The sequence below is a fragment of the Pipistrellus kuhlii genome, unplaced genomic scaffold, assembly GCF_014108245.1.
Source record: "Pipistrellus kuhlii isolate mPipKuh1 unplaced genomic scaffold, mPipKuh1.p scaffold_m20_p_3, whole genome shotgun sequence".
Lineage (NCBI taxonomy): Eukaryota > Metazoa > Chordata > Mammalia > Chiroptera > Vespertilionidae > Pipistrellus > Pipistrellus kuhlii.
This window is the reverse complement of record NW_023425529.1, coordinates 87001833-87027059: the sequence shown is the minus strand read 5'-3', so window position 1 is coordinate 87027059 and position 25227 is coordinate 87001833. Positions and strand designations below refer to the sequence as shown.

At 41.8% G+C, this 25227-nt stretch overlaps 3 protein-coding genes across 8 annotated transcripts in view; 1 reads left to right on the top strand and 2 right to left on the bottom strand.

The window, feature by feature from the left end:
• LOC118728314 (protein POLR1D) overlaps positions 1-10942 on the bottom strand; it is a 43282-nt gene extending 32340 nt beyond the window's left edge. Inside the window, exon 1 of one of the 3 annotated variants that reach the window (XM_036454713.2) lies at positions 10814-10942. In XM_036454713.2, the coding sequence (XP_036310606.1) occupies positions 10814-10839 (26 nt within the window). In that variant the 5' untranslated portion in view covers positions 10840-10942. Of the gene's footprint in view, positions 1-1269; positions 1293-10813 lie in introns of those variants that run through there. The other 2 variants (XM_036454714.2, XM_045588474.1) reach the window with 2 other exon arrangements.
• On the bottom strand, positions 9373-10950 carry LOC118728312 (DNA-directed RNA polymerases I and III subunit RPAC2). The gene is made up of 2 exons (XM_036454712.2): positions 10814-10950; positions 9373-9942 (listed from the first exon to the last, which is right to left on the bottom strand). The coding sequence occupies exons 1-2, from the start codon at positions 10837-10839 to the stop codon at positions 9567-9569; spliced, it is 402 nt and encodes a 133-aa protein (XP_036310605.1). The 5' UTR covers positions 10840-10950; the 3' UTR covers positions 9373-9566.
• Positions 10951-12104: 1154 nt separating this feature from the next.
• LNX2 (ligand of numb-protein X 2) overlaps positions 12105-25227 on the top strand; it is a 62053-nt gene continuing 48930 nt past the window's right edge. The window contains exons 1-2 of one of the 4 annotated variants that reach the window (XM_036454707.2): positions 19969-20006; positions 23789-23791. The gene's annotated coding sequence lies outside the window, so the exon portion shown is untranslated. Of the gene's footprint in view, positions 12329-19968; positions 20007-23788; positions 23792-25227 lie in introns of those variants that run through there. The other 3 variants (XM_045588473.1, XM_045588471.1, XM_045588472.1) reach the window with 3 other exon arrangements.

Sequence of the window (25227 nt, the reverse complement as noted above, 5' to 3'; positions counted from 1 at the left end):
TGACTTAATCTCACCTATGCAATGATGCCTCTTTAAAAACTCCAAAGTATGGGGGTTCAGAAAACATCTGGGTTGGTGAACATGGGGAGATTAAGGGGGAGAAGGCATAAATACGCCATACCCTGCCCCATACCTTGCCCTATGCACTTCTTCATTCATATCCTTTATTGTAAGCTAATCAATGTAACTAAATATTTCTCTGAGTTCTGTGAGCTGCTCTAGCAAAGTAATTGAACCTGAAGGTCATGGGTCCCTCCAACTTATAGCCCATTTGCCAGAAGCCCAGGTAACAACCTGGACATGAAATTGGCCTCTGAAGGGTTGGGAATTGGGGAGAGGGTGGTGTACAGTCTTGTAGGACTAAGCCTATACAATAACCTGTGAGGTTTGTGCTATCTCCAAGCCCAGTGTCAGAATTAACTGCTGTGGAGAACACGCACTGGAGGCCTTTACCTTATATCAGGCCACACAAAAACTAGAATTTCTGACAATTTTCTACCAAAGCAAGGGAAAGTACATTTTCAAAGGCAAAATAAAACCTAAGCAAGCATACATCAGTTAACCCTATTAGATTAATAATATTTTTTGAAATATTATTGACCCAAATCTGAAACCATGCAGTAGGTGTAAAACCAACTGTGGCCACATTGAGAGGGGGGATTTCTCACTAATGTGAGATATACTCACTTATAGCCAAATCTGGGCTTTCCAGATCCAAGTCTTGCCTTCTTAGATGTGTACACACAACATGCCCAACTCTTCTTAGCTCACGTGACCTCTTTGGACTCTTGGACCATAGCAGATGGATCCATCTGTAAGGTCCACTAGGTCCCCACTGTGCAGGCTTCTTCTTTGCCACTCTCTTTGTCATGACCACCTTTAGCCTAAAGAACTCTAGTGTGTCTCCTCCCTGACAGTCCCAGTCTGTTGTCATTTATATGTGACAGACTATGGAGGTAAAGATATACAACCACACATTTGTGGTTTTTAACTCCAAAGATTATAAAATAGTTACTTCAGCCATTCAAATTCAAATTTAGTTTAGAATATTCAATGAAAAAATTACTATTAATTTATTGGTAAGTATTTTTTGAGCATCTACTATGGGTCAGGCACTGTTCCAGGGGCTGTAATTCTGCCAGATGGTGTTGGGGGAAGGGCTACAATTTTAAACAAGGTGAAAGAGTTAGAAAAAAAATGACACATGTATTGAGTTCTTTGGTTCAACCTGATTGTAAACTACAAAGGCAGAAACCAAGTAAGATTCACCTTTGCATGCCTAGTACCTGGGACACAGCAGGACTTCAAAAACAACTGCTGAAATAAAATACATATAGTCAACATTTTCCCAAAGCAATGCTACTTATAATTTATGGCATCAATTTATCAAAACAGCAGGTCAGGAAATAATGTATTATTTGGCACTGACAAAACAGCAAACCTTAAGGGTCAAATTATTTGAATTCCTCTTCATAGTCTCCAAAACTATAACCCAGAACTTTTGCCTCACTGGAATTCTGTGAGGACCAGATTCCAAGGATAATCTTATTACTGTTTCATATTGTTGCTGCTGTAAAACAAAAATGTCCTTTTTTCAACCTCAAGTGGGAGATATGTAGACTAATAAGAGCAAAGGTATCAAAAGTAGCATGGGACAAAGGTGTTAGGGATGGCAGTATCTAAGGCTCTTGGGGATAGAGAGAAGACATAAATGAAACGATTCCAACATATAACTACCTTTATTGAAGCTTTTTTATGCTTATCACCTCAGCTCTTCCACAGAAGCCACAGGAGAGCATGCTTCCTTGCCTCACTCAAGAATATTTTTTTCATCTCAAAGCTTGTTAACTGTGGTGGCTGAGTATGCAACTGTTATCTGATGAGGGTACAAACTAATGTCATTAAAAATCATCAGTCCTTCTCTGCAGTCTGTTCTCTGTTGCAGCAGTCCTACCAACACTGACATTTAGTCATGAATATATATTCTGATTCACTGAATAAATACTAATGATACCCTGCTCTATGCCTGGTAGGGTTTTAAGTACTAAGGATACACATGCAAACAAGGATGAAGCCCTTGCCCTCAGGGAGCATGTATTTATTTAAATAGAGTTAGACAAAAAACATATAATACACATACATATATATATAACTAGAGGCCCGGTGCATGAATTCATGCACCATTGGGGAGTCCCTCGACCTGGCCTGCGGGATTGGGACAAAACCAGCTCTCTGACATCGCCCAAGGAGTCCCAGATTGTAATAGGGTGCAGGCCAGGCCAAGGGACCCTACTGGTGCACGATAGGGACCAGGGAGGAACACGGGAGGTTGGCCAGCCAGGGAGGGGCCATGGAAGGCTCTAGGGACACGCCCTGTCTCGCTCAGTCCCCATTGCCAAACCCCAGCAGGTTGGAGGGTCTGCCCCCTGGTGGTCAGTGCATGTCATAACGACTGGTCAACTATCTTCCCCCTGGTGGTCAGTGCACATCATAGCAAGTGGTTGAGCAGCCTTAGCATATCATTAGCATATTACCCTTTGACTGGTTGAACAGCTGAAAGGATGACCAGACACTTAGCATATTAAGCTTTTATTATATAGGATATCAGTTAATGATGAGTACTATAAAGGAATGAAGGTCAGGGATAGAAAATGGTACAGGGCCCAAAAGCTGTGGCTTAGACGTTGAGCATCAACTTATAAACCAGGAAGTCATGGTTCCATTCCCAGTCAGGGCACGTACCTAGGCTGCAGGCTTGATCCCAAGTTGGGGGTGTTGCAGGAGGCAGCTGATAATGATTTTCTCTCATCATTGATGTTTCCCTCTCTCTTCCTCTCTGACACCAATAAAAATGTATTTCAAAAAAAGAAAGAAAATGATGGAGGTTTATATGTAGGCACACATGCTATTTTAGAGAAGGCAATTATGGTAGACAGCTTCCAAGAAGGTCCTAAGGATCCTCTCCTCTTGATATGTGGACCCTTGTTAAAATTCATCCCCATGTGGGCTGGACGTACTGAATCACTTCCAACAAACAGAATACAAGTGATTGTCTATTCTCTGAGACTAGGATATAAAGACTGTGGCTTCCATCTTTAGCTCTCTCTCTTTTCTGGATCACTTGACCTTGGGGAAGCCAGATGCCATGGCATGAATCAGACCCATGTGAATGAGCTTGTAAGTAAAATATCCCCCATTCAAGTCTTGAGATGATTGCAGCCCACATGACACCTTGATTACAGCCTTATGAAAGACCAAGTCACAATCACTCAGTCAAGCTCCAACCAGATTCCTATCCACAGAAACTAGGAGAAATGTTTTTGTTTTTCAGCCACTAAGTTTTAGGACAATTTGTTATACAACACTAAATAATACAGTGGTCAAGGATGGTCTCTCGGAGTAAATGGCAAAGTCTCTGATGTGGAACAAGCTAGGCACACTTAAAAGGGAGAAGGCAGTATGACAGCCAGTCACAGGTGATAATATGGACAGAGACCAGTTGGAGCAAGCCAGCCTTGACGACTGCTGTGAAAAATGAGACATAACTAGTATTATGAAGGCTGCTATTCCAACTACTACGAACTGGCTTAAACAATAACCAATATAATAACAATAATAGCAATAGCTAATATTTTCACATTTAATATACAGTACTAGGCATTGTGCTAAGTGCTTTATTTCACTTAGTCTTCACAATAACCCTATAAAATAGATATTATTATTAGCCTAATTTTACAGAAAAGGAATCTGAGGCTCATAAAAATTAAGTTACTCTCCCACATTCACAAGTTAGGAATGTGGGAGATAAGCCTTCTGACTTCAGAGGCCTTACCCTCCATCCCTACACAGTACTATCTTGAAAGAGAGGCCCTTAGAAAGAAAATCTCTTTCACCCTTGAAAAAACAAACAAACAAACAAACAAACAAACCAACCACACAAACAAAACCGAAACTGTTGTTTAAACCAACTAGTTCAGTCTCTGATTAGATGGTCCTGGCAGTTTGATTTTCTCTTGGAGCCCTTTACTAGTATTGGTTGTGGTATTATGTGCTTTTTTTTTTTTTTTTTTTTTTTGAGGTTTGATCTAGGTCAGCATGATAAATTTAGAAAATCAAACAGGCAACTTTTCTTTTTGACATATATTAAATTCCTTAATTAACAAATATGGAATTTACTGAGGATTAGTATGATTAGATAAAATACTAATATATTCCACTTTCTGCAATTTTATACTTAGCTGACCTAGCTTGAGTCCTGGCTTCCTATCAATATTCAGATATTTCAGTACCAAACCAGGCATCCATCTGCTATAGAACTTGCTTTTCCTTCCTGCTTAACCTGTTTTGAATCTTGGGAAATGTTATAAATGTTCCATCAGAATCTTAATTTCTTTGTGAAAGAGGAACACACAATCCATTTATTTTTTATTTACATCCTATTAATAGGAATGCTATTTTAAACTGTTTTTTCTGAAAAGCAATGATGTTGGTATACTGATAACATTCCATATTGGAGTTCACAAATTTATATTATAGTGCTGCATGGGCTAAAGACAAAAAATAGCAAGTTACTAAAGTTTTTTTGTTTTCAAGTTTTCACCTAAAAGAAAATTAACAAAGCTAGTTTGTTCGACAGAATTAATGATATAACAACAATAGCTAACATTGGTTGAGAGTATGCTATATGGGACAGATAATATCCTATATATCCAGCAGAAATGATGGGCTGAATAATAGTTACAGTATCCCAATCTTACTGGCGAAGGACAAAGAGGTCAAACAGCTTGTCCAAGGACATATAGCTAAAATCTAGAGGTAAGATCCAAGCAATATGATTTCAACAGTGCAACCTGTTAGTTCCTACGCTATACTGCCTGTTATTTAGCCTGAAAAGATATGCAAGATCCCAAGCCCACCAACTTCTGCTTCTAAGAAAGATATGCTTTTCTCAAAAATACAGAAAAAGTTCCATTAAGATAAATTCAACTTTTCTAATATATATATATATATATATATATATATATATATATATATATATATAATCCAATTCAAAACTCCTACACAATATCTTAGTGTCCCAGACAGTAACTTAATATTATTTTCCTTAATTATTAGGTAAAAACATAGATTAAAAATGTGATATAAATCTAGGTACTAATAAAACCCACATATACACAATGCTGAAAGTTTTTCTTTAAAAAGGTTCATAATCTTGCTTTTTTTCTATGGTAAATAATTTAAGTTCATCTTTAAGAAAATTCTGAGCATATTCTTCTTTATGCTTGGTCTGTCTCTGTTATTTCTGTTCCAATGTCACCTCTTCAGAAAGGTCTTCCTTAACTATTCAATCTCTCAGTGCCCTCTAATCCCCATCATTCTTTTACTTCCCATTTATATCACTACCTTTAATTACATTATATATTTATGCTCTTATTTCTATTAGAAAGTAAACTGCATGTAGGCAATTTGTTCCTGTCTACATCCTTACATGTGCCTAAATATATATGTACTCACTAATATTTATGGATTGGGTAGATGAATGAAAGCAACTTGGTGAACGCAGACAGCTGTAAGAGTCTGTCAGCCTGACTGCCTCCTCCTATCCCCAATCTTCAGATCTGTAGTCCTGGATTAAAGTTCTTGTCTAAGATGTAAATTCTTCTAACATGGGTGAGAGAAGGAGGGAAGAGTGGTTGCTCCCATTAGCAAGTACAGGCTGGGAAAGAGATGGTATACTCCATCATTCTGGTTTGGGTCTTGAAGGAGTAGTAGGAAAATAAAGGGGTCAACAACATGGTTGAGGCCATTTACAACACTTCTGTTACCTTTAACCCTATGTAGGATCTGTCTCCAAGTTATTTTAATTCTTTTTTAGCTTTCTAGTATTCATCCTTTCACCTCCATTGCTAGAATAGCCTCCTTTTATTACACCCGGACAGTTACACATGCCCAGTTCAATGCTGTCTCCCAATGTTTCCTTCTACTCATCCATTATGCACAGGCACGGGATGAAAAAACAAAACTTATGGCATTCCCTAGCTCAAGAGTCTTTAATGGTTCGTTTACACTGGGAAACAGGAAACTATTTATCTGCAGTGCCTAGCTGAGGGGAAACTCATGAAATAATCATTCTTCAATAGTGTCTCTCCCTGATACCATTCTATGTTCAGCACATAATACTCTTTACTGAACATTAGGGCACTTCATCATAAATGAAATCTGCTTTCTTTTTCATATATACAACTTTCTTCTCTCCAAAACCACATAGAGCTTTTCAGGACCGACTCATCTCTACCTGCACCATTTCTCAGAACTGTGCCAAGACTATGTACATATTTGTTGCTTAGAGATACATTAATTTAGGTTTGGAAGAAATTTCATTATGGAAAAAAAATACAAACCATACTTTAACCAAACTGGGATAGTTTTTAAAGTTTCAAATAGCGAACAAAACATTAAAAACTTGAGTGCAAAAGATTTGAGATCTTTACAAGTATTTGAAAGTACACTAGTGGGCTTGAGTAAACTTCTTAGGATCCCATTTGGAGGGATATCACAAAAATTGTCTTTGATTCTAAAATTATGCTAACCAAAATTGATGACTTTTGCCTAGTGATCTGGAGACTACAATCTCTCTTTTTTAAAATCTTCTCTCAAGGATATTTTTTCCATTGATTTTTTTTAGAGAGTGGAAGGGAGAAAGAGATAAATATTGATGTGAGACAGACACTGATTGGTTGTCTCCCAAACATGTCCCAACCAGGGCTGGGAACAAATCCGCAATACAGGTATAGGTATGGGTATGTGTGCCCTGGACCAGGAATTGAACCTGCAATCCTTCTGTCCACCGACTGATGCACGAACCACTGAAAAAAACGGCCAGGGTGTAACTACAATTTTAATAACTTGTTCAAAGGGAATAAAATGGTGGGCCGTAGAACTTGATATGCTTTCATATTTCCTGAAATACAAGATACTCTTTGGATCAGAATGGTACTGAATGGACATTTTATATAGACACTTTTTAAAAATCTCTACAGATTCTGTAGGCACTTGTGTGTTATACCAACTAATTAGAGCAATTAGATATTACAGCTATATGCAATTTGTAATTTGTAAAGTGCTTTGGAAAATGGAAAGTGCTAGGTAAGCAAATTATTATATACTAGTGGCCCAGTGCACAGATTCGGTACATTGAAAGGAAATTAATTAGGAGAAATGTTTTAATATCACTATTCACCCTTTCTCTATGATAGAAGTTCGAGGAACCGGGCTCCCTCCTCTCTGGTTCTGATGTGCGTCACCCGAGAACTGTTGCTGCCAAGTCACTGAGCTCAGCAGCTCCTGCACTGAGCATCTGCCCCCTCGTGGTCAGTGCATGTCACACCTACTGGCTGGTCAAACAGTTGCTTAGCCTTTTAGGCTAATATGCAAATCAACCAAACAGCAGAATGACCAGTAGCTATGACGTGCACTGACCACCAGGGGGCAGACATTCAATGCAGGAGCTGCCCCCTGGTGGTCAGTGCACTCCCACAGGGGGAGCGCCATTCAGCCAGAAGCAGGGCTCACAGCTGGCAAGCACAATGGTGATGGAGGGAGCCTCTCCTGCCTCCATGGAAGCACTGAGGTCTGACTGACAGCTTAGGTCTGCTCCCCATAATTTCTGGAAGATCTTCACTACTTCCATACTTACAGTAGAATCTCCTCTCATGTTTTCTTTCTCCTCCTACCCCCACAAATATAATGTAAAAAAATTTTTACTCCTTTTATAATGTATACTCCATAAGAATAAGACCTGTGTTTCATCCACTAGCATATCTATCCTAGAACCTGGCATATGCTAGGTGATCAATAAAAACAAAATATATTGCCGAAACTGGTTTGACTCAATGGATAGAGTGTCGGCTTGGGGACTGAAAGGTCCTGGGTTCGATTCCGGTCAAGGGCATGTACCTTGGTTGCGGGCATATCCCCAGTAGGGGGTGTGCAAGAGGCAGCTAGTCGATGACTCTCCCTCATCGATGCTTCTAACTCTCTCTCCCTTCCTCTCTGTACAAAATCAATAAAATATATTAAAAAAAAAATATATATATATATATATATATATATATATATATATATATATATATAAAGAAGTTGCATGTAGAAAATTCAGGTTCTGTGGCAGGTCAATAGAAGAGGTCTGATATGAGTGAATTAAAGGCTACATATCATAACTAGCTACATGGATTCATCTGGTATTTACTAATGGTCCACTACCTATTAGGCATTGTGCTACAAGTTGGTATAATGGTAGACAACGTAAGCACAAATAATCACATAGTAAATCCAAGACTAGGAAACAGAGTATAATGAAAGTGCAGGCAAGTACCCAAATTAGGATGGGGGAGTCTTACATATAAGTTCTTACCTACACTGCAGTATGACAGAAGAGTCCCCCAGGAAGAAGGAACAAAGCATAAAGTACTGGGGTGGGGGTGCTCGGGTTCAAAAGTTGACAGACATTTTGGATAAATTAATAATCAAGTTGGCATAGGATAGATATTAATCAAGTTTGAAGAAATAGGACAGTTCTTAGACGTGATTCACTGGTATCTTATTTTTTAAAAATAATTTTGGCCATATGGAATTTCCTTTCTTCCTGCCTTTTCTTTCAAATACTGCCTCTTTTATGTAACCATGGGCTATACTTAAGGTACCTAAGGGCTGGCCAAAATCTGTGGAGCATCGGCTTGTGGACTGAAGGGTCCCAGGTTCGATTACAGTCAAGGGCATGTACTTTGGGTGTGCAGGAGGCAGCTGATTGATGTTTCTCTCTCATCGATGTTTCTAACTCTCTATCCCACTCCCTTACTCTCTGTAAAAAATCAATAAAAAAAATGTATATATAATATACACACACATATATATATATATTGTATAAAGATACTTAAGAACTTTAAAGGTTATCTAGTCATCCCAGTAACCTTCCTCTCTAATAGAATTAAATTCTCTTGACTTCCTTATGTCAAAATAAAGCAAACTGATATCTATCCTATAAATATGATGGAGCTTGATACTACCTAAAATTCCTATGTGAAACCAGAATTCTCAGTTTTTTCAAATAATCCCCCACCTTTACCTATCTACCAATTACAGCAAAGAATTTTCTCATGAATTAACAACCAGAGCCTATCTGGGGTCATGCTTTACTGCACATATCCCTTCCCCACAATCACAGCCATAAACGCGTATTTCTTTTAATTCCCTTAATAAAAGTCCTTGTCTAGGCCTGGGCTTTTGTTTCCTCACTTTTAATGTTGGATCAATTAATAAACAAATACCCCCTAATAGTCAACCTTGTGGATCAAGGAACAGAAACCACTCAAATTAGTTTAAAGAGGGAATTTATTAGAATACAAAGGTTCTTGCAAGGATTTCCATAGCTGCAATGAGTTAACAGCTAGAATCACACTTTTCTGAAGGGCAGATCATGTTGTAACCATAAACTTCTATTTCTAGGTTTTGCAAGATCACAAAGAGAATATCCCGGAGGATGTTCCTCCCTCTACAGTGCACACAGACTAGAATGAGGATTCATTCCTGCTTGCTTTTTGGTCCTTATATTCCTTTATGCTGGCCTCAAACTTGTCCAGCACATGTTGGCAGACATTCATGAGCTCATTCAGGCCTCTCTGAAATGGCTCAACAGCTGGAAGAGCACCTCGAGTCTGAATTCGTAAATTAATTTTACTCTCTGATGGATGGGTTGTAGTGTAACCACAAAACTCCACTTCCGGGTTCTTCATGATCATGTAACGAAGAGAATTTCCTAGGGTATGGTCCTCCTCGTGCAAAACAAATGTCACACAGTGTCTATCTGTTCCAGCTGCCTGGACCATTTCCAGAGCTGTCTTCCTCTCGCCTTCAGCCATTGAGGTCTTCAATCCAGACATTTTTCTACGTACATATTTTTTATAAAAATGAGATCATACTGAATATGGTTTTGTAAGTAGCTTTTTCATTTACTATATCACAATTGCAACACAATAATACCCGAGGCACTCCAATTACATAAAACTATTACATTAGCCCCTTATTTTCCTGTTTTCACATTTTCTATCAATAAGCACCTAATTTATTGCCTCCATTTTCTCCCCAGTCCATTTGACTATCTACATGGCCAAAAGGGAGTTTTCTTAAAACACAAAGTTAAATGTTTGCTAAAATAGTCTTTTGAAAGAATCACAAGAATAGGATTAGAATAAGGTAGTCTTGCAAGAGAATGAAAAGGGAGTTAGTTGGAAGGCGTAGAGAAGCAGATTGTTATAAAATTAGAGGCTACAGATGATCAACGTGCAGGCCCAACTATGGCTTCCATTTGGACGAGGTAAGGAAACTAGAACGGTAAGTGAGAGAGAGGTCAATCAGGCAGAAGGGAGAAAGAGAACTCGGAGCCCAGAAGAGGGAGTTGGGCCACATGCAGGGACGTGGGCCTGGTGTGTGAGTTCACACGGTGGCTGATTTCCTCTTGCTGTTCTAACTGGGGACGGGCAGTCTGGGGATTTCTCACAACTTGCCTTCCCTCCTTGGTACCTAGTGTTCTGAGCGTTTCTCTTCCAACACATCTCTGTCTCCTCTCCTTTTCCCAATCGGAGCCCTCCCTCCCGCCCAGACGCCCGTTCCTCTCTCGCCCCCTGCCTTCGGGCCCGGCCTGGACGCAGAGGCCGAGACCCGGCGGCCACGGGCCCTCCTCGGCCGCTGGCTCCGGGGCCCGGAGCGGCTCGCCCCTCCCGCCCGCCTACTCCGCCTCCGCCGCCTCGGCCGTTACCTCTCCAGCTCCTGGTCCTCCTCCATCGCGGGGCCGGCTTCCAGGATGTTCAAGTGGAGCAGAGGGACGGGACGCTCTGCCCCATATCGCGAAACGTGCGACCGAAGCAGGAAGGAAGGAACAACCGACCGACGGAGGAGCGGAAGGCGGAAGGAGGGGGGAGGAGCCGCCGCGGCGCCAGGCCCCGCCCACACCGCCCCTCCCCCCTCCCCCGGCGCGCGGTGGGCGGGGCGGGCCGGGCGGCTCCCGGAGCTCCGGAGCGGGTTCCGCCGCTGAGCTAGCGGGGCAGGTGGGGTCGGGTCCCGCCCACCCCCGAGGCCGAGACGGCCCTGTGGGCGCTGGAACTCGGCCCACCGCACCCTACCCCGGGTGTGGGCGGAGGGGGCGCGGCCCACCGGCCTCCCCCAGATCACCTGCCCACTTAGGGCCCAAATCCGGCTTCTTTCTGACTTGCCGCCAGACCTACGGGGGACGGTGTTTCTCTCGCGCAGGACTCCAGCCCTTGGGGGGCTTTCGTGGAACGTCAGGCTTAAGTTATAGTTGATAAAGCATCTTAATACATTTCACAATAGAATAGGATAGGTTTAAGACGGTATTTGTCTCATCGAGGATCTCTTGACACATCTCAGCTGGGTCAAAGGACAAGCGTTTGTCTTGATCTTTTGCGAGGAAAGTGAGAGTTTGGAAGGAAACTTTCCCCTCCCATTCTTTCTCTCCTAGGGTCTCTTCTGCCCCAGGAGGACGTGCTCCCTCGCTTTGGATCAACTTCTTCACCTTTGTCCTCAGGTTTCCCCTCCCCCGCCTCGGCCACCTTTCCAGCCAGACTGGCTCTCCGTCCCCTCAGTGACTCTTCGCTAACAGCCTCCCCTTCCTCGCTCTCCGGCTCCGCTCGCCCTTCTCCTTCCGGCCACCCCAGTCCCCACCACCTTGCCCAGCTGTCCTTTCGCCCAGCACACCTACATTTCTGCTCCCCCGGGCCACCTGTTCTTCCTGAATTCCCCTAGACATTCCCTGCCTCCCGCACTGTCCAATGCCCCTCGCGGCCGCGGCGGAGCGCAGACACCCCAGGAGCCGGTCTCAGGCCAGGTGATCCGGGAGCCCCGGCGAGAGCGGTGGGGGAGGGTAGGCGGCGCGGGGCGGAGTGGGCGCACTCTAACCAGGGAGTGACGGCTCCGGCCTGGCCCGCCCCCTGAGCCCTCGGATAGGCGGATACCCTCTCTGTCCCGCCCCCCTACCGCCCTGTCCTGCTGCCGATTGGTCCAGGTGCGTGTCGGGTTGGGCGGCCGGGCCCTGGCGTTTCCCCCCCGAGAAGGCAGCAGGGGCGGTTGAGAAGTGAAGTCTTAGCCAGAGTTTGCTTCTTGCCAGCAAATCTGCTGCGGCCGAGGCGGCGGTGGCGGCGGCAGCGATCCCCGGCCGAGCGGAGGCCGCCGCGCTCCCGGCTCCCGCAGCGGGCCACGGAGAGCCAAGCGGGGGGCGCCCGGAGCCGGAGCGCGCCCCGGACGCCGCGCCTTCCCAGTGAGTAACTTTGTGCGGACCGCTCCGCGCCCCCGCCGGGTCCGGGCTGCCGCCTCAGGTGCGGGCGGCGGGGGGTGTTGGGGCGCCGCTGCGCCGGGGAGGCGGCTGGAGCGGCGCCGCGGCGGTCCTCCCGCTCCCCTCCTGCCCGGTCCTGTTTGCGGAGGAACGCGGACCTGATGGGGCCGGCGCGCCTGTCCGGGGCGGAGGGACCAGCTGCCCTGCGCCCAGTGCCCGCCGCCCGGCGGGCGCCTGGGAGAGGCGGGCGGCCCCGGCTGTTGCCATTTGGCGGTTCTGGCGGCGGTGTTGCCGATCTTTGAGCCTTTTGCTTTTTTAGGGAGGGGAGAGATGGGGATGAGTTCTTATTTCCTGGGTGTATGTTTTCATGAGTAAGAGTGGCACTAGCTGCCTTACATTGGGTCTTGTTTCCTGGAAAGGAATGGGAAGAGACCATATCCTCCATCCCAGCCTGTTGCCTGTAAATCTCACCTTACTCTTTTTGCTTAAAAAACAAAAAGAAAACCACAAACTGTATTGTTGAAAGTATTACAGATGTCCCCCACTTCCCCCCCATTAATCCCCTCCACCCGTCACCGCCCCCCTCCAGGCCTTCATCACACTATTGTTTGTGTCCATGGATTATGCATATATGCATACAAGTTCTTTGATTAATTTCTTCCAATCCTCCCCTCTTCCCTCAGAATCCTCAGTCGGTTCCATGTTTCTGGATCTCTGGATCTGTTTTGTTCATCAGTTTATTTTGTTCATGAGAAACCACATGTGAGTGACATCATGTGATACTTGTCTTTCTCTTGACTGGGTTATTTTGCATAGCGTAATACTCTCCAGTCCCCCTCCATGCTGTCTCAAAGGGTAAGAGATCCCTTTTTTTTGTTTGTTTTTGTTTTGACAGCTGCATAGTATTCCATGGTGTAAATGTACCACAGCTTTTTTATCCACTTGTCTACTGATAAGCACTGGGGCTCGTTCCAGATCTTAGCTATTATAAATTGTGCTGCTATGAGCATAGGATTGCATATATCCTTTCTGATTGGTGTTTTGGGTTTCTTAGGAAATATTCCCAGAAGTGGGATCACTGGGTCAAATGCAGTTCCATATTTAATTTTTTGAGGAAACTCCATACTATTTTCCATAATGGTCGCACCAGTCTGCATTCCCACCACCAGTGTACTAGGGTTCCCTTTTCTCCACATCCTTGCCAGCACTTGACATTTATTAATCTGTTGGTAGTAGCCATTCTATCATCTTACTCTTTAGGCAGGAGAAGGTGGTAGAGAGATTTAACATCTTCCACACCAAGAGAAGGGGATTTCAAAATATGGAGCTTGATTTGGAAGCAGTTGTACCCAAAACCATTCAGGAAATACATCACTCACTCTGCAAAGCTTTATGCCCTGTTTTGGCGACTTTTTACTTTGTGTACTGTTTCTTCTGATATTTCAGTTAACAAATAATGCTACGAATCAAGACATCATATCTGACAGGAGCTACTGTACACTCTTGCATGGACTGGGTTTAACTGTGTAGATGTTTCTTTTTAAATCACAGAAACATGAAATGAGGTTGAGTGAAAAGCAATGATGAGCTCTGGGGAACTGCCTGCACTTTAAAAGTTTCCCATTCTAGCCGAAGCCGGTTTGGCTCAGTGGATAGAGCATTGGCCTTCGGTCTGAAAAGTCCCAGGTTCGATTCCGGTCAAGGGTATGTACCTTGGTTGTGGGCACATCCCCAGTAGGGGGTGTGCAGGAGGCAGCTGATTGATAATTCTCTCTCATCGATGTTTCTGACTCTCTGTCCCTATCCCTTCCTTTCTGTAAAAAATCAATAAAAAATAAATAAATAAAAGTTTCCCGTTCTTGCCGAGTAAGTAGTACTTATTTGTAAGCTGACTTTCATTTCCAGGACAGATTTTGTTTTCTATTATTTCTTGAATGTACTGTGACACAGCACTAAGTTGGACCTCAGTAGTTCAATTTTATTTCCTTTAATTAATTTGATTCCTATCTTCATGCCCTTTTCAAAAATAGACTTTGATCTAGTATCCTTTTTGGCCTGTCAAAACTTTGTTATGCAATGAATAACAAAGCTTTTCCTTTTTATTTTTTTAAGTTGATTTCAGAGAGGAAGGGAGAGAGATAGAAACATCAATGATGAGAGCGATTCATTGATTGGCCACCTCCTGCACGTCCCCGACTGGGCTGGGAGGAATCAAGCCGAAATGTGCCCTTGGCTGGAATCAAACCTGGAACCCTTTAGTCCACAGGCTGATGCTCTATCCACTGAGCCAAACCAGCTAGGGCAGTGGTTGGCAAACTCATTAGTCAACAGAACCAAATATCAGCAGTACAACGATTGAAATTTCTTTTGAGAGCCAAATTTTTAAACTTAAACGTCTTCTAACACCACTTCTTCAAAATAGACCCGCTCAGGTGATATTTTGTGGAAGAGCCACACTCAATGGGCCAAAGAGCCTCATGTGGCTCGAGAGCCGCAGTTTGCCGACCACGGAGCTAGGGCAAAGTTTTGCCTTTTAAGTTTGTCCAAGTCACACATGTGAGTTTTTCCATAGGGATAAAATGTAGGTCAAATCAGCACAAAAATAGAATCATACTACTTTTAATTTGGCCCAGTTGTGTCTTAACATTCCTAATTCTGTATCTTGTTCCTCTCCTTTCCCATCAAATTAGGTATATTTCATTATTTATTCATTCAGCAAATGGTAGAGTGCCTACAGCATGCCAGGCATTGATGGCAGGCGTCAGCTTTTGCCCTAAGTTGCTGTGGTCTCATTTGGAAGCTGATCCATACCTCTATTCCACTGGCTGCCTGAAAGTAATTTGAGCATAGTGCTGTGGGAACTTAAGAGGAAGCATTTCTGCCTGGAGTTTGTTAGGGAAACTAACGTAGTCAGAATCCCACTTCAGATCATTGTGGAATTTTGCCAGGTACATTCTAAGCAGAGAGACTAATATAGGGTATAGGGTATTGCATTATGAGATCTGCATGTAGTTAATGTGGCTGAAGCACACAGTGTCTGGGGTTGGTGTGGTAGTCAGGGGCTGGTGTATACTCCTTTCAGAGCACTTTGTCTTGCTCACAGCAGGCACTCAAATATTTATTGAACTGAATTGAACAGAAACATGAAGGATTTTGTCTGGCAAATTAAGAAAATTGGACTTTAATCAGGAGAATGTCATGATGACATTTGTATTTCAGAAAGGTATCTGCAGCAGAGGAGAATAGTGAGGTCCAGATGGGGGTTAAGGAGACAAAACAGGAGCTGTTACACTATAGGTGGTAAGTGCTCAGGGCTTCTCGATTCACATTGTCTTGTTTTGAATCTGGCTGTGTCACTCTCTCTCTCTGTACCCTTTTTTCCCCTTGGGTTCTTTATTCCATAGGGTTTGGGGGATGAAACTTGGAAAAACATGTATATTGCTTAGAATAATCCTTGGCACATGGTTAGGACTTAGTAAATGTGAGTTGTTATTCTGTGCAGGCAGTGGAAGTACAAGTGATGTGTCTTTTAGAAGGTATATTGGTTGGATTAGGTTAGTGACTATTGTAGATATGATTAATGAGAGAGGGATAGCACCTAGGTTTTTTGAGTGGAGGCATTGGAGTGTACTGGTTAAGTTTGCTGTGGAATCAGAACAAGGGTTAAATTCTGTTACCCTCAGGATTACCATCCTGACTGAGTGTTGGTTTCCTAATGTTTCAGAAATGATCACAGTACCTGTCTAGTAGGTTTTGAAGATCAAATGAAATTATGCATGTAATGCCCTTGGCAGAGTACCTAGTACATTACAAGAGCTCAATAAATATTAGTTGTTTCTTTACTGATGACGACATTAATGAGCTAATGGAATGTTAGAAGATATGAGAAGGAGCAGATAAAAACAACCCAGTCAACTGCTAATGGATGGTTGAGGTGTCTGTGATGAAGTTGTTGGATAGATGTATCCAACAGGAGATAGCAAAGAATGGAAGGGGGGTGGGGAGGGAGCCTTTGTGGGTTTGGTACGCTTTCTGGAAGATTTGGAGAAAAGAGTGAGAGAAATGGTTTATGCTATAGCAATACCAGGAGTGTTGATGTTGAATATTAGGCATCTCTAAAATCTTTAAAGTGCATTTGGCTACCATCACAGAGGAGTACCAGGCTCATATAATCTGATTGTTTCTGTGCCTTTCTCCCTTTTTCTTTTTCTCCTTTCTGATTGTCCCCCAAAATCTATTTTTTTTTTTAAATGCAGAGACATTTAACTTTTCTTTGCATATGGGGCAAAAGTTCACACTAGGCCCACCTTTCCATATCACAATCCAATAAGGTTTCTAGAAGAATCAAAGGTCGCATTTTATAGGTTCCATATTACTTAGAAAGCTGTGTTGGTTGGGAAAAAAAAGTGTATAGGAATGTATGATATATTTGTGAACATAGATACAAATATATCTTATATATACAACTATGTATGTATTAGTGTGATAGGGAGAAACAGACTTGTTTAGGGAATTTGCTTCCCCGGCATAGTTGAACTTTAGTCATGACAATAGCTGTGTCATAATTTTGTCTTCTCTTGGGTATTAGTAAACCTCCAGAGTGGAGTGTCTGGTGTCTTGATAAGAAAAGCTGAAAAGAAAGGAGCAGAAGTGTCGTGGGCAGAGAGGGTTAAGCTTCACACCTATATCTTTCCAGGTTCAAGACTTAGGACTATTACTTCTGGCAATCAGATTCCATCAGTGGAAAAATTTTGTAGTGGAAAATGATTTTTTCTCAAAATTAGACTGGGTAGGAGAAATGAGAAATAGAAACAAATGCAGAAAATAGGCAATAGTAAAAGTATAAGTATATACAATATATATATAAGTATGTAATATACATATATGCTTATATGTATAAGTATACTGTAAACAGTGTTGTCTACTTAAAAACATACCACTTTCATATGTAAAACATATGAATATTAAAGAATATTAAAATGATAATCTTTGAATTCTTTTAAATAACAATTTGCCTTGGAAATCCTAGTACAGTGCTGGTGGGAATGCAGACTGGTGCAGCCAGTATGGAAAACAATATAAAGTTTCCTCAAAAAAATTAAATATGAAACTGCCATTTGACCCTGAAATTTCACTTATAGTAATATATCCTAAACAACCTGAAATACAAATCAGAAAGAATGTATGTACCCCTATGTTTATAGCAATGCTATTTACAATAGCTACGATCTAGAAACAGCCCAAGTGCCCATCAGTAGGTGAGTGGATAAAAAAGCTGTGATACATTTATACCACAGAATACTATGCAGCAATACAAAAGAAGAATCTCTTACCCTACCCTTTGAGACAGCATGGAGGGACCTGGAGAGTATTATGCTAAGTGAAATTAGTCAGTCAGAGAAAGACAAGTATCATATCTCACTCGTATGTGAAATCAAAGTAAAAGCATGGAACAGAGTGGGGAAGGTGGGGGGGGGGCGTGTAGATGGGTGGAAGGTAATTATCCAAGGACCTTACATGCATTCTAGAGGCCCAGTGCATGAATTCGTGCATGGGTGGGGTCTGGCCAGTTCCCCCAATGAGGGTTGATTGGGGGCGGGGCTGGCTGGGGGGGTGAGGGGGTAGGGGCCATGGGAGGTTGGCCTGCCTGGTCTGAGGTCTGGGGAGGGAGGTCTGGGGAGGGAGTCAGGAAAGGGGGAGCCGCCCCCATTCAGCCAATTGGCTGGCAGCAGTGCCTGTCAAAGCTGCTGGTCATTCCAGTTGTTCGGGCATTCCGGTCCTTGTCTTTTGTATATGTAGATATGTGTGGACCATGGACACAGACAATGGGGCAGTGAGGTCCTGGGGCAGGAAACAGAGGCATACTAGAAGGCATCAGTGTGTGTGTGGGGGGGGGGGGGGGGGGGGGAGGAGACATATGTAATACTTTCAACAATAAAGAGTTATTTAAAAACAAAACAAAAAAAAATTGCTGTAAAATGTGTAATAGGGGCCACTGCAAAAAATGTTCATAGCCAAGTTATGAGGACCTATGTAAAACAAAGTGTGCTTGGCTATAATAAAGCATCCAAAGGACCTATTAGCCATTATTTTATTTTTAGTTAAAAGTAAAGCAAGTCAATAAATATGCTGTATTGTCTGTGGTGAGTGTGACACTCCATCAGAGAGATGGCGCCCACCTAGCACCCAGCTTTATGACTCTAAAAAACAAACAAACAAACAAACAAATAAATAAATAAATAAAAAGTAAAGCAAGTCTAGGAAATATTGATATCCCTATCACCTACTTCCTTCCCCCAAATTGGGATTAGGCAACCAATCTGAAAAATTAATCCTTTATCAGAATTCTTTATTCTGTTCAATTAAACTGCATAAATAACTACTGAACAAGTAAATTGGAGTCCTTCACTTATTCATTATTTCTTTATTGTATTGTGGCCATTACCACTTCCACATGATTTTAATGTTTGAACTTTGACTTTCAATATACTTATATTCATGGAATACCTAAGCATCCATGATGTGGTCAACCCTGGGCAATGTGGAATACAAAAGATTGTCTCTGCCTTTGTGGAACTTGAAATCTTAAAAACATTCAGTCAAACAGTTAAGCGTTTGCAGTAGGATGACTAACACACTTGATGTCTAGGACCTTAGCTCTTCAACTCCAGTGACCTTCACTTCTGCTATATTTTAACATTCCCCAAGATTTTCCACAATAGAAATGTTAAATTTATATATCCTGCTCTGTGACCACATCCTCCTGTCCTTCTAGCTCCCTCACACCCACACTTTATATTACAACACCCTTCCTTCTGGCAAAGATATCTTGCCATTCCTTGATTGCATTCCCACTTCCTGTTAGTCTGTTGCATTTACATTTATTGGCCTTGGGTTATTCCCTGTCCAATTTGAATTCTTTGTTAAGCACTTTCACTGGTACCTTTGCCTCTCTTGAACTTGTTTTTGTGCTGTGCCTGCCAGAACTCTGCTTTTGCTTCTTTCCCTGAGGTACTTTGGTAACACCATTAAAAGGCCAGACCTTTGCCATGTGGTTCAGTTGGTTGAACGTCTTTGAATGCACTGAGAGGTCACCAGGTCAGGGGACATGACATATTATGGGCTCTCTCCCTAGTTGGGGGCATGGAGGAGGCAGCTGATACATGTTACTCTCTCTCATAGGGATTTCTCTCTCCCTCTCCCTTCCTCTATCTCTAACATCAATAAAAACATATTAAATAAAATTTAAAAAAAGGCCAGACACTTAATGTAGATAATTGGCTCTCAAACAACCAACCATTCCCCCAACCTCCTTAGTCAGCTAGTGCTAAGAATACTGGAATATCCTGATAGAGCTTACAAGCTAGAGGAGATAGATATTCATCAAATATTAGCATACATTATTACCGTTTCCCCGAAAATAAGACAGTGTCTTATATGAATTTTTTCTCCCAAAGTTGCGCTAGGTCTTATTTTCAGGAGATGTCTTATCTTTCCATGCGCTGGGTCTTATTTTCGGAGGATGTCTTATTTTCGGGGAAACACGGTAGTATAGTTACAAGATATGGTAAGTGATTTGAAGCAATAGTATGGGACAATGTTGTCCAGTACTAGTCACTAGCACATGTGTCTATTGAAATGTGTCTCATCCCAACTGAGGTGTGCTATAAGTGTAAAATACACACCAAATTTTGTAGATTTTATATCCCCAAAAGGTAAAATATCTCAATAATTTTTATATATGAAGTGATAATATTCTGCATATATTAGGTAAAATAAAATGTTAAAAATAACTTAATAGTTTTATTTTTTTAAATATGACTACTAGCCTGGCCAGCATTAGTTGAGTATTGACCTGTGAGCCAGGAGGTCATAGTTCAATCCAACCAGGGCACCTACTCGGGTTGTGGTCTTGATTCCCAGTGTTGGGCATGCAGGAGGCAGCTGATCAATGGTTCTCTCTCATCGTTGAAGTTTCTGTGTCTCTCCCTCTCCCTTCCTCTCTGAAATCAGTAAAAATATATTTTTTTAAATGTGGCTATTAGAACAATTAAAATGACATGTGGCCACATTCTATTTTTGTTGACAGTGCTGGCATAGGGTGTTATCCACAGAGCAGGGTGTCCCTGAAGCCTTCCCTGAGGAAGTTGTGTTTGAACAGATCTATCTGGCTGAGGAGGTGTTGAACAGGTAAACCCTCCTCAGAGGAAGCAGTCAGAGGGGGATGGCACTTTGAGGGAGGGTGAGGAGCTGGGAGAGATTGGCCAGGGAGGCAGACAGGGCCAGATCATATAGGCCTTTTTGGCCCTAATAAGGATTTTGTTCTTTATCACTCATAGATTATTCCAAACCTTCATCATTTACAGACCCTTTTATCCAACCCTGACTTTTTGTATAGGTAATATGGTCGCTTCATGATCTGGTTTGATTTCTCAGATTTCTGTCCCTCCCCTCCTTAACTTACCTATTATCAGTTTCAGATCTGTTGAAGTCTAGCTTTTTCACGTGTGCCTTGATGTCATCCTTCAAAGTCTCTTTCAGGAGAGACTTCATTAATTAACTCCCATCTGTATTTAATCCCTTTCTCACTGGCTTTTTCATACTAGTCTGTAAGTCCATTGACCTTGCATTACCCTCAAGTCACTGTTCTTAAAGCATAACAAAATATTTTTTAATTTAATATTTATATTATTTAAAGTAATTTATTAAAGCCACATTAATAGGTAGTCAATTTAAAAGTATTAACAAGATATTTGACTTTTTCATATTAAGTATTTGAAATCTGGTTATATTTTATACTTATAGCATATCTCAGTAAAGGTGCTAAAATGTCAGTGGTTAAAATAAAAAGAATCTTGTAAAAATAATTTAACAGAAAAATATTTTTCACTGCTCCAGGTTCTTGTTGTTGTGGTGAAAAGCATGTAACATCTTAACTATTTTTACGTATATATCTCAGTGGTGTTAAGTATATTCGCATTGCTGTGCAACAGATCTCCAGAACTTTCTCATCTTGCAAAACTGAAATTCTGTACCTATTAAACAACAATCCCCAGTTCTTCTTCCCCTTAGTCCCTGGAAACCACCATTCTACTTTCTATATCTATGGATTTGATTAATTTAGATTAGGGGTGTCAAACTCAATCAGAGAAGGGGCCAAAATCTAAAATCCAGCCTAAATCACGGGCCGATGGTTTACTGAACAGTCATAAACTGTCATTGTGATGGAAACGCAGCGGAGTGCAGTGATGACAGCGCGGTGCGGGCCACATGGCAAGGCCTGGCGGGACGGATTTGGCCCGCGGGCCTTGTGTTTGACACATGTGATTTAGATACTTAATATAAGTGAAATGATACAGTATTTGTCTTTTTATGTCTGGCTATTTCTCTTAGTGTGATGGCCTCAAGGTTTATCTATGTTGTAGTCTGTGACAGGATTTCTTTCCTTTGTAAGGCTGAATAATATTCCATTGTATTTATACATTGGAATACACATTTTATTTATCCATTCATCTCTCAGTGAACATTTGGATTGCTTCCACCTCATGGCTATTGTGAATAGTGCTGCTGTGAACATAAGTGTGGGAATCTCTTTGGGAACCTGCTTGGAATTCTTCCCATTATATACTGAGAAGTGCTTTTGCTGGATCATATGGTAGTTCTTTTATTAAATTTCTTGAGATCCTCTATATTGTTGGCCATAGCAGCTTCAAATTTTACAATCTCACTAACAGTGCATAAGGGTTCCAATTTCTCTACATTCTTACAAACACTTGTTATTTCCTGTTGTTTTTCTTTAAAGTAGCCATCCTAACAGGTTTGAGGTGATAATCTCATTGTATCAGCTTTGCATTTATCTGATGATTAGTGATATTGAACATCTCATTATGGTAGTGGACTATTTATAGATCATCTTTGGAGAATGTCTCAGTAGTTGGCATATTTTGAAATTGGATTATTTGATTTTTGTTGTTGATTTATAGGAGTTATTTATATACTAGAGGTCCAGTGCATGAAATCCTTGCACGGGTGCGGTCCGTAGGCCAGGCTGGTGATTGAAGCGCAAGTGTCTGGCTTGGAAGGGCAGGTCCCAGCTGACCTCAAGGCTCCCACGTACCCCCACCACCATCTGAGTCAGGTGTCCGAGTCCCCATGCAGAGATGCAGTGAGTGCGGCTAGATGCTGTGGGCCAGGGCTCAGCATGGACCTCTGGGCTGTCCAGTGGCACTGCATAGAAGGCAGGTGGGCAGTGCGCTCTCTCCCAGCTAACCTCACAACTAGCTCCTACACGAAACCACAGGGAGCTCAACTGGATTCTAGCGGCTGCGGCCAGGCTCACCCAGAAGAGGCGCAGGTTGGGCTCCTCACAGGCACCTGTCACATGAGCATGGGGGCTTTCCAGGCTTGCAAGCCCTGGTGTCCAGAAAAAGGGTAGCAGGGGGAATCAGAGTGAGCTCAGCACACAACCCGTATTCTTACCGAACCTCTGTCCCTGTCATCCCTGCTCCCAGCTTCGCATCACCAACACCTGCCGTATTCCACTCTGCTTCCTGGTGGTCAGCACATGTCATAGTGAGCAGTCAAACTCCTGGTTGAACTTCCGGTCGAGGGGGCAATTTGCATTTTAGTATTTTATTATATAGGATTCTGGATAAATAATTTTCAGATATACTATTTACAAGTATTTTTTTCCCATTTGCACTTTGTTGATTGTGTCCTTTGATGTGAGGTTTTAAGTTTGATATAATCCCATTTGTCTATTCTTGCTTTTGTTACCTGTGCTTTTGCTATCATATCTTTGCTAAATCCAGTGTCATAAAGCTTTATCTTTATCTTTTCTTCTAGGAGTTTTATAGTTTCAGGTCCTGTGTTTAGGTCTTTAATCAATTTTGGGTCAGTTTTTTAATATGGTATAAGGTAAGGGTTCAAAGAAAATATTTTGAACATCTGAGACCTTGCTTATAGGAAACAAAAGGGAAAGATCTGAAATATAGAATAGTTTTAATTTGGAAGGATTGAGAATAGTGATTAGGCTAGGACACACTTCTCAAATGGTGCTGAATAGGAAAGAGAAATTCTAGTGTGAATTTCTCTTTCCTTTTTGTTTCTTATAGTTGTGAGATACCAATATGGAAGCAATCAATAGAGTAGGGCTAGCCAAAGAAAAAAAATTAAAATGCTTGGGAAGAAGCCGGGTATCAGAGTGTATGTGATTGCATCTTCTGCCTCTACTACTAAATATGTATTCCGTGTGGTCAATAGTTGCCATGTATCCCTTTTAAGACTATTCTGTCAAGGCCATTTAATAAGATTTCAAAAGTATCCATAGCAATTAGAACTTATATGAAATATTTATTAACCTCATTAATTTCCCTTATTCTAGGCTTTGTGCTTTCATTATAGATGAAATATATTAATTGATATTTCAATAGACTATTTTCAGAGTTTGTTAAAAATAGATACAGTTTTTCTGGCTCTCTGACCTAGTCTTTATCCAGCTATATAGAGTACATTTGTCAGCACATTTGAATTTTTCTTCCTTTGATGGTATATAATCAATAACATTGAAACATTTTCAGGATTTATTCTGAGTCTGGAATTTTTTATGGTAGCTATTTACAAAAAGGGATAAAAATTTTTAATGAATACATTTTGTAGAATACAGAAAGAGGATAAAGTCTATGTATTTTTTTTTTCTTTTAATCCTCACCCAAGGTTATTTTTTCCATTGATTTTTAGACAGAGTGGAAAGGAGGGAGGGGGGGGGGGAGAGAGAGAGAGAGAGAGAGAGAGAGAGAGAGAGAGAGAGAGAGAGAGAGAGAGAGAGAGATATCATCAATTGATTGCCTCCCATGAGCCTGGTCAAAGTACATGCCCTTGATTGGGAATCAAACCTGAGATCCTTTGGTCCACAGGCTGACACTAACCATTGAGCAATTGGCCAGGGCAAATCTATGTATTCTTAAATATCAAGTTGATTCAAACAAATCAACTTTCTTTTATTCTTTTTTTTAACAAGTCAATTTTCAACTACTGTTATTAACTTTTCCCCTTATAAAGTTGCTCAGATTAAAGTCTTTCTAAATGAGACAATATAACTTAATTTTCTTTACTTATAGTTTGGTTTTGCCAGAAGCAGTGAGTTAAACTTGGTGCTGAAAGAAAGGAAAATGGAACATTAAAAGTAGTTCTTCAAATATTTATTCACAATACAGTATTCTTTTTAAAAAATATATCTATTGGTTTCAGAGAGGAAGGGAGGAGAGTGATAGAAATATCAATGATGAGAGAATCATTGATTGGCTGCCTCCTGCATGCCCCCCAATGGGGATCAAGCCCATAACCCCGGCATATGCCCTGACTGATAATTGAACTGTGACCTTCTGGTTCATAGGTCAGTGCTCAATCACTGAGCCATGCCAGTTTGGTCACAATACAGTTTTCTTTATGTCTTCATAAAGAATTACTCTTTTTTGGTTCCTTTAACCTTTTAAGAAGAAAATAATACTATATAATAAAAGCCTAATATGCAAATCATTCCACTGGGATTTTGACAAGGAGTTTGACCACTCACTATGACATGTGCTGTCCACTGGGGGCAGCATAAAACATGGTGGGTGTCAGCAATCCTGTGCTGGTAGCGGGTGGCTGTGAAGGCACTGCTGGCTCCAATGGGCCCTGATGAGAGCAGGACCACAGTGGGATGGTGGAGCAGGTGAGTGGGTGGTGCCAGGCCAAGTTGGGTGTGAGGGGGGGTTCGATTGCCCTGCAGATAGCAACGAGGGTAGGGGGCCGGCCCTGATTGATCGTCCCACAGGCTGGATGGTGGAGTAGGTGAGAGGTGGCACTAGGCCATGGTGGGATGCCAGGCAGTGCTGAGAGGC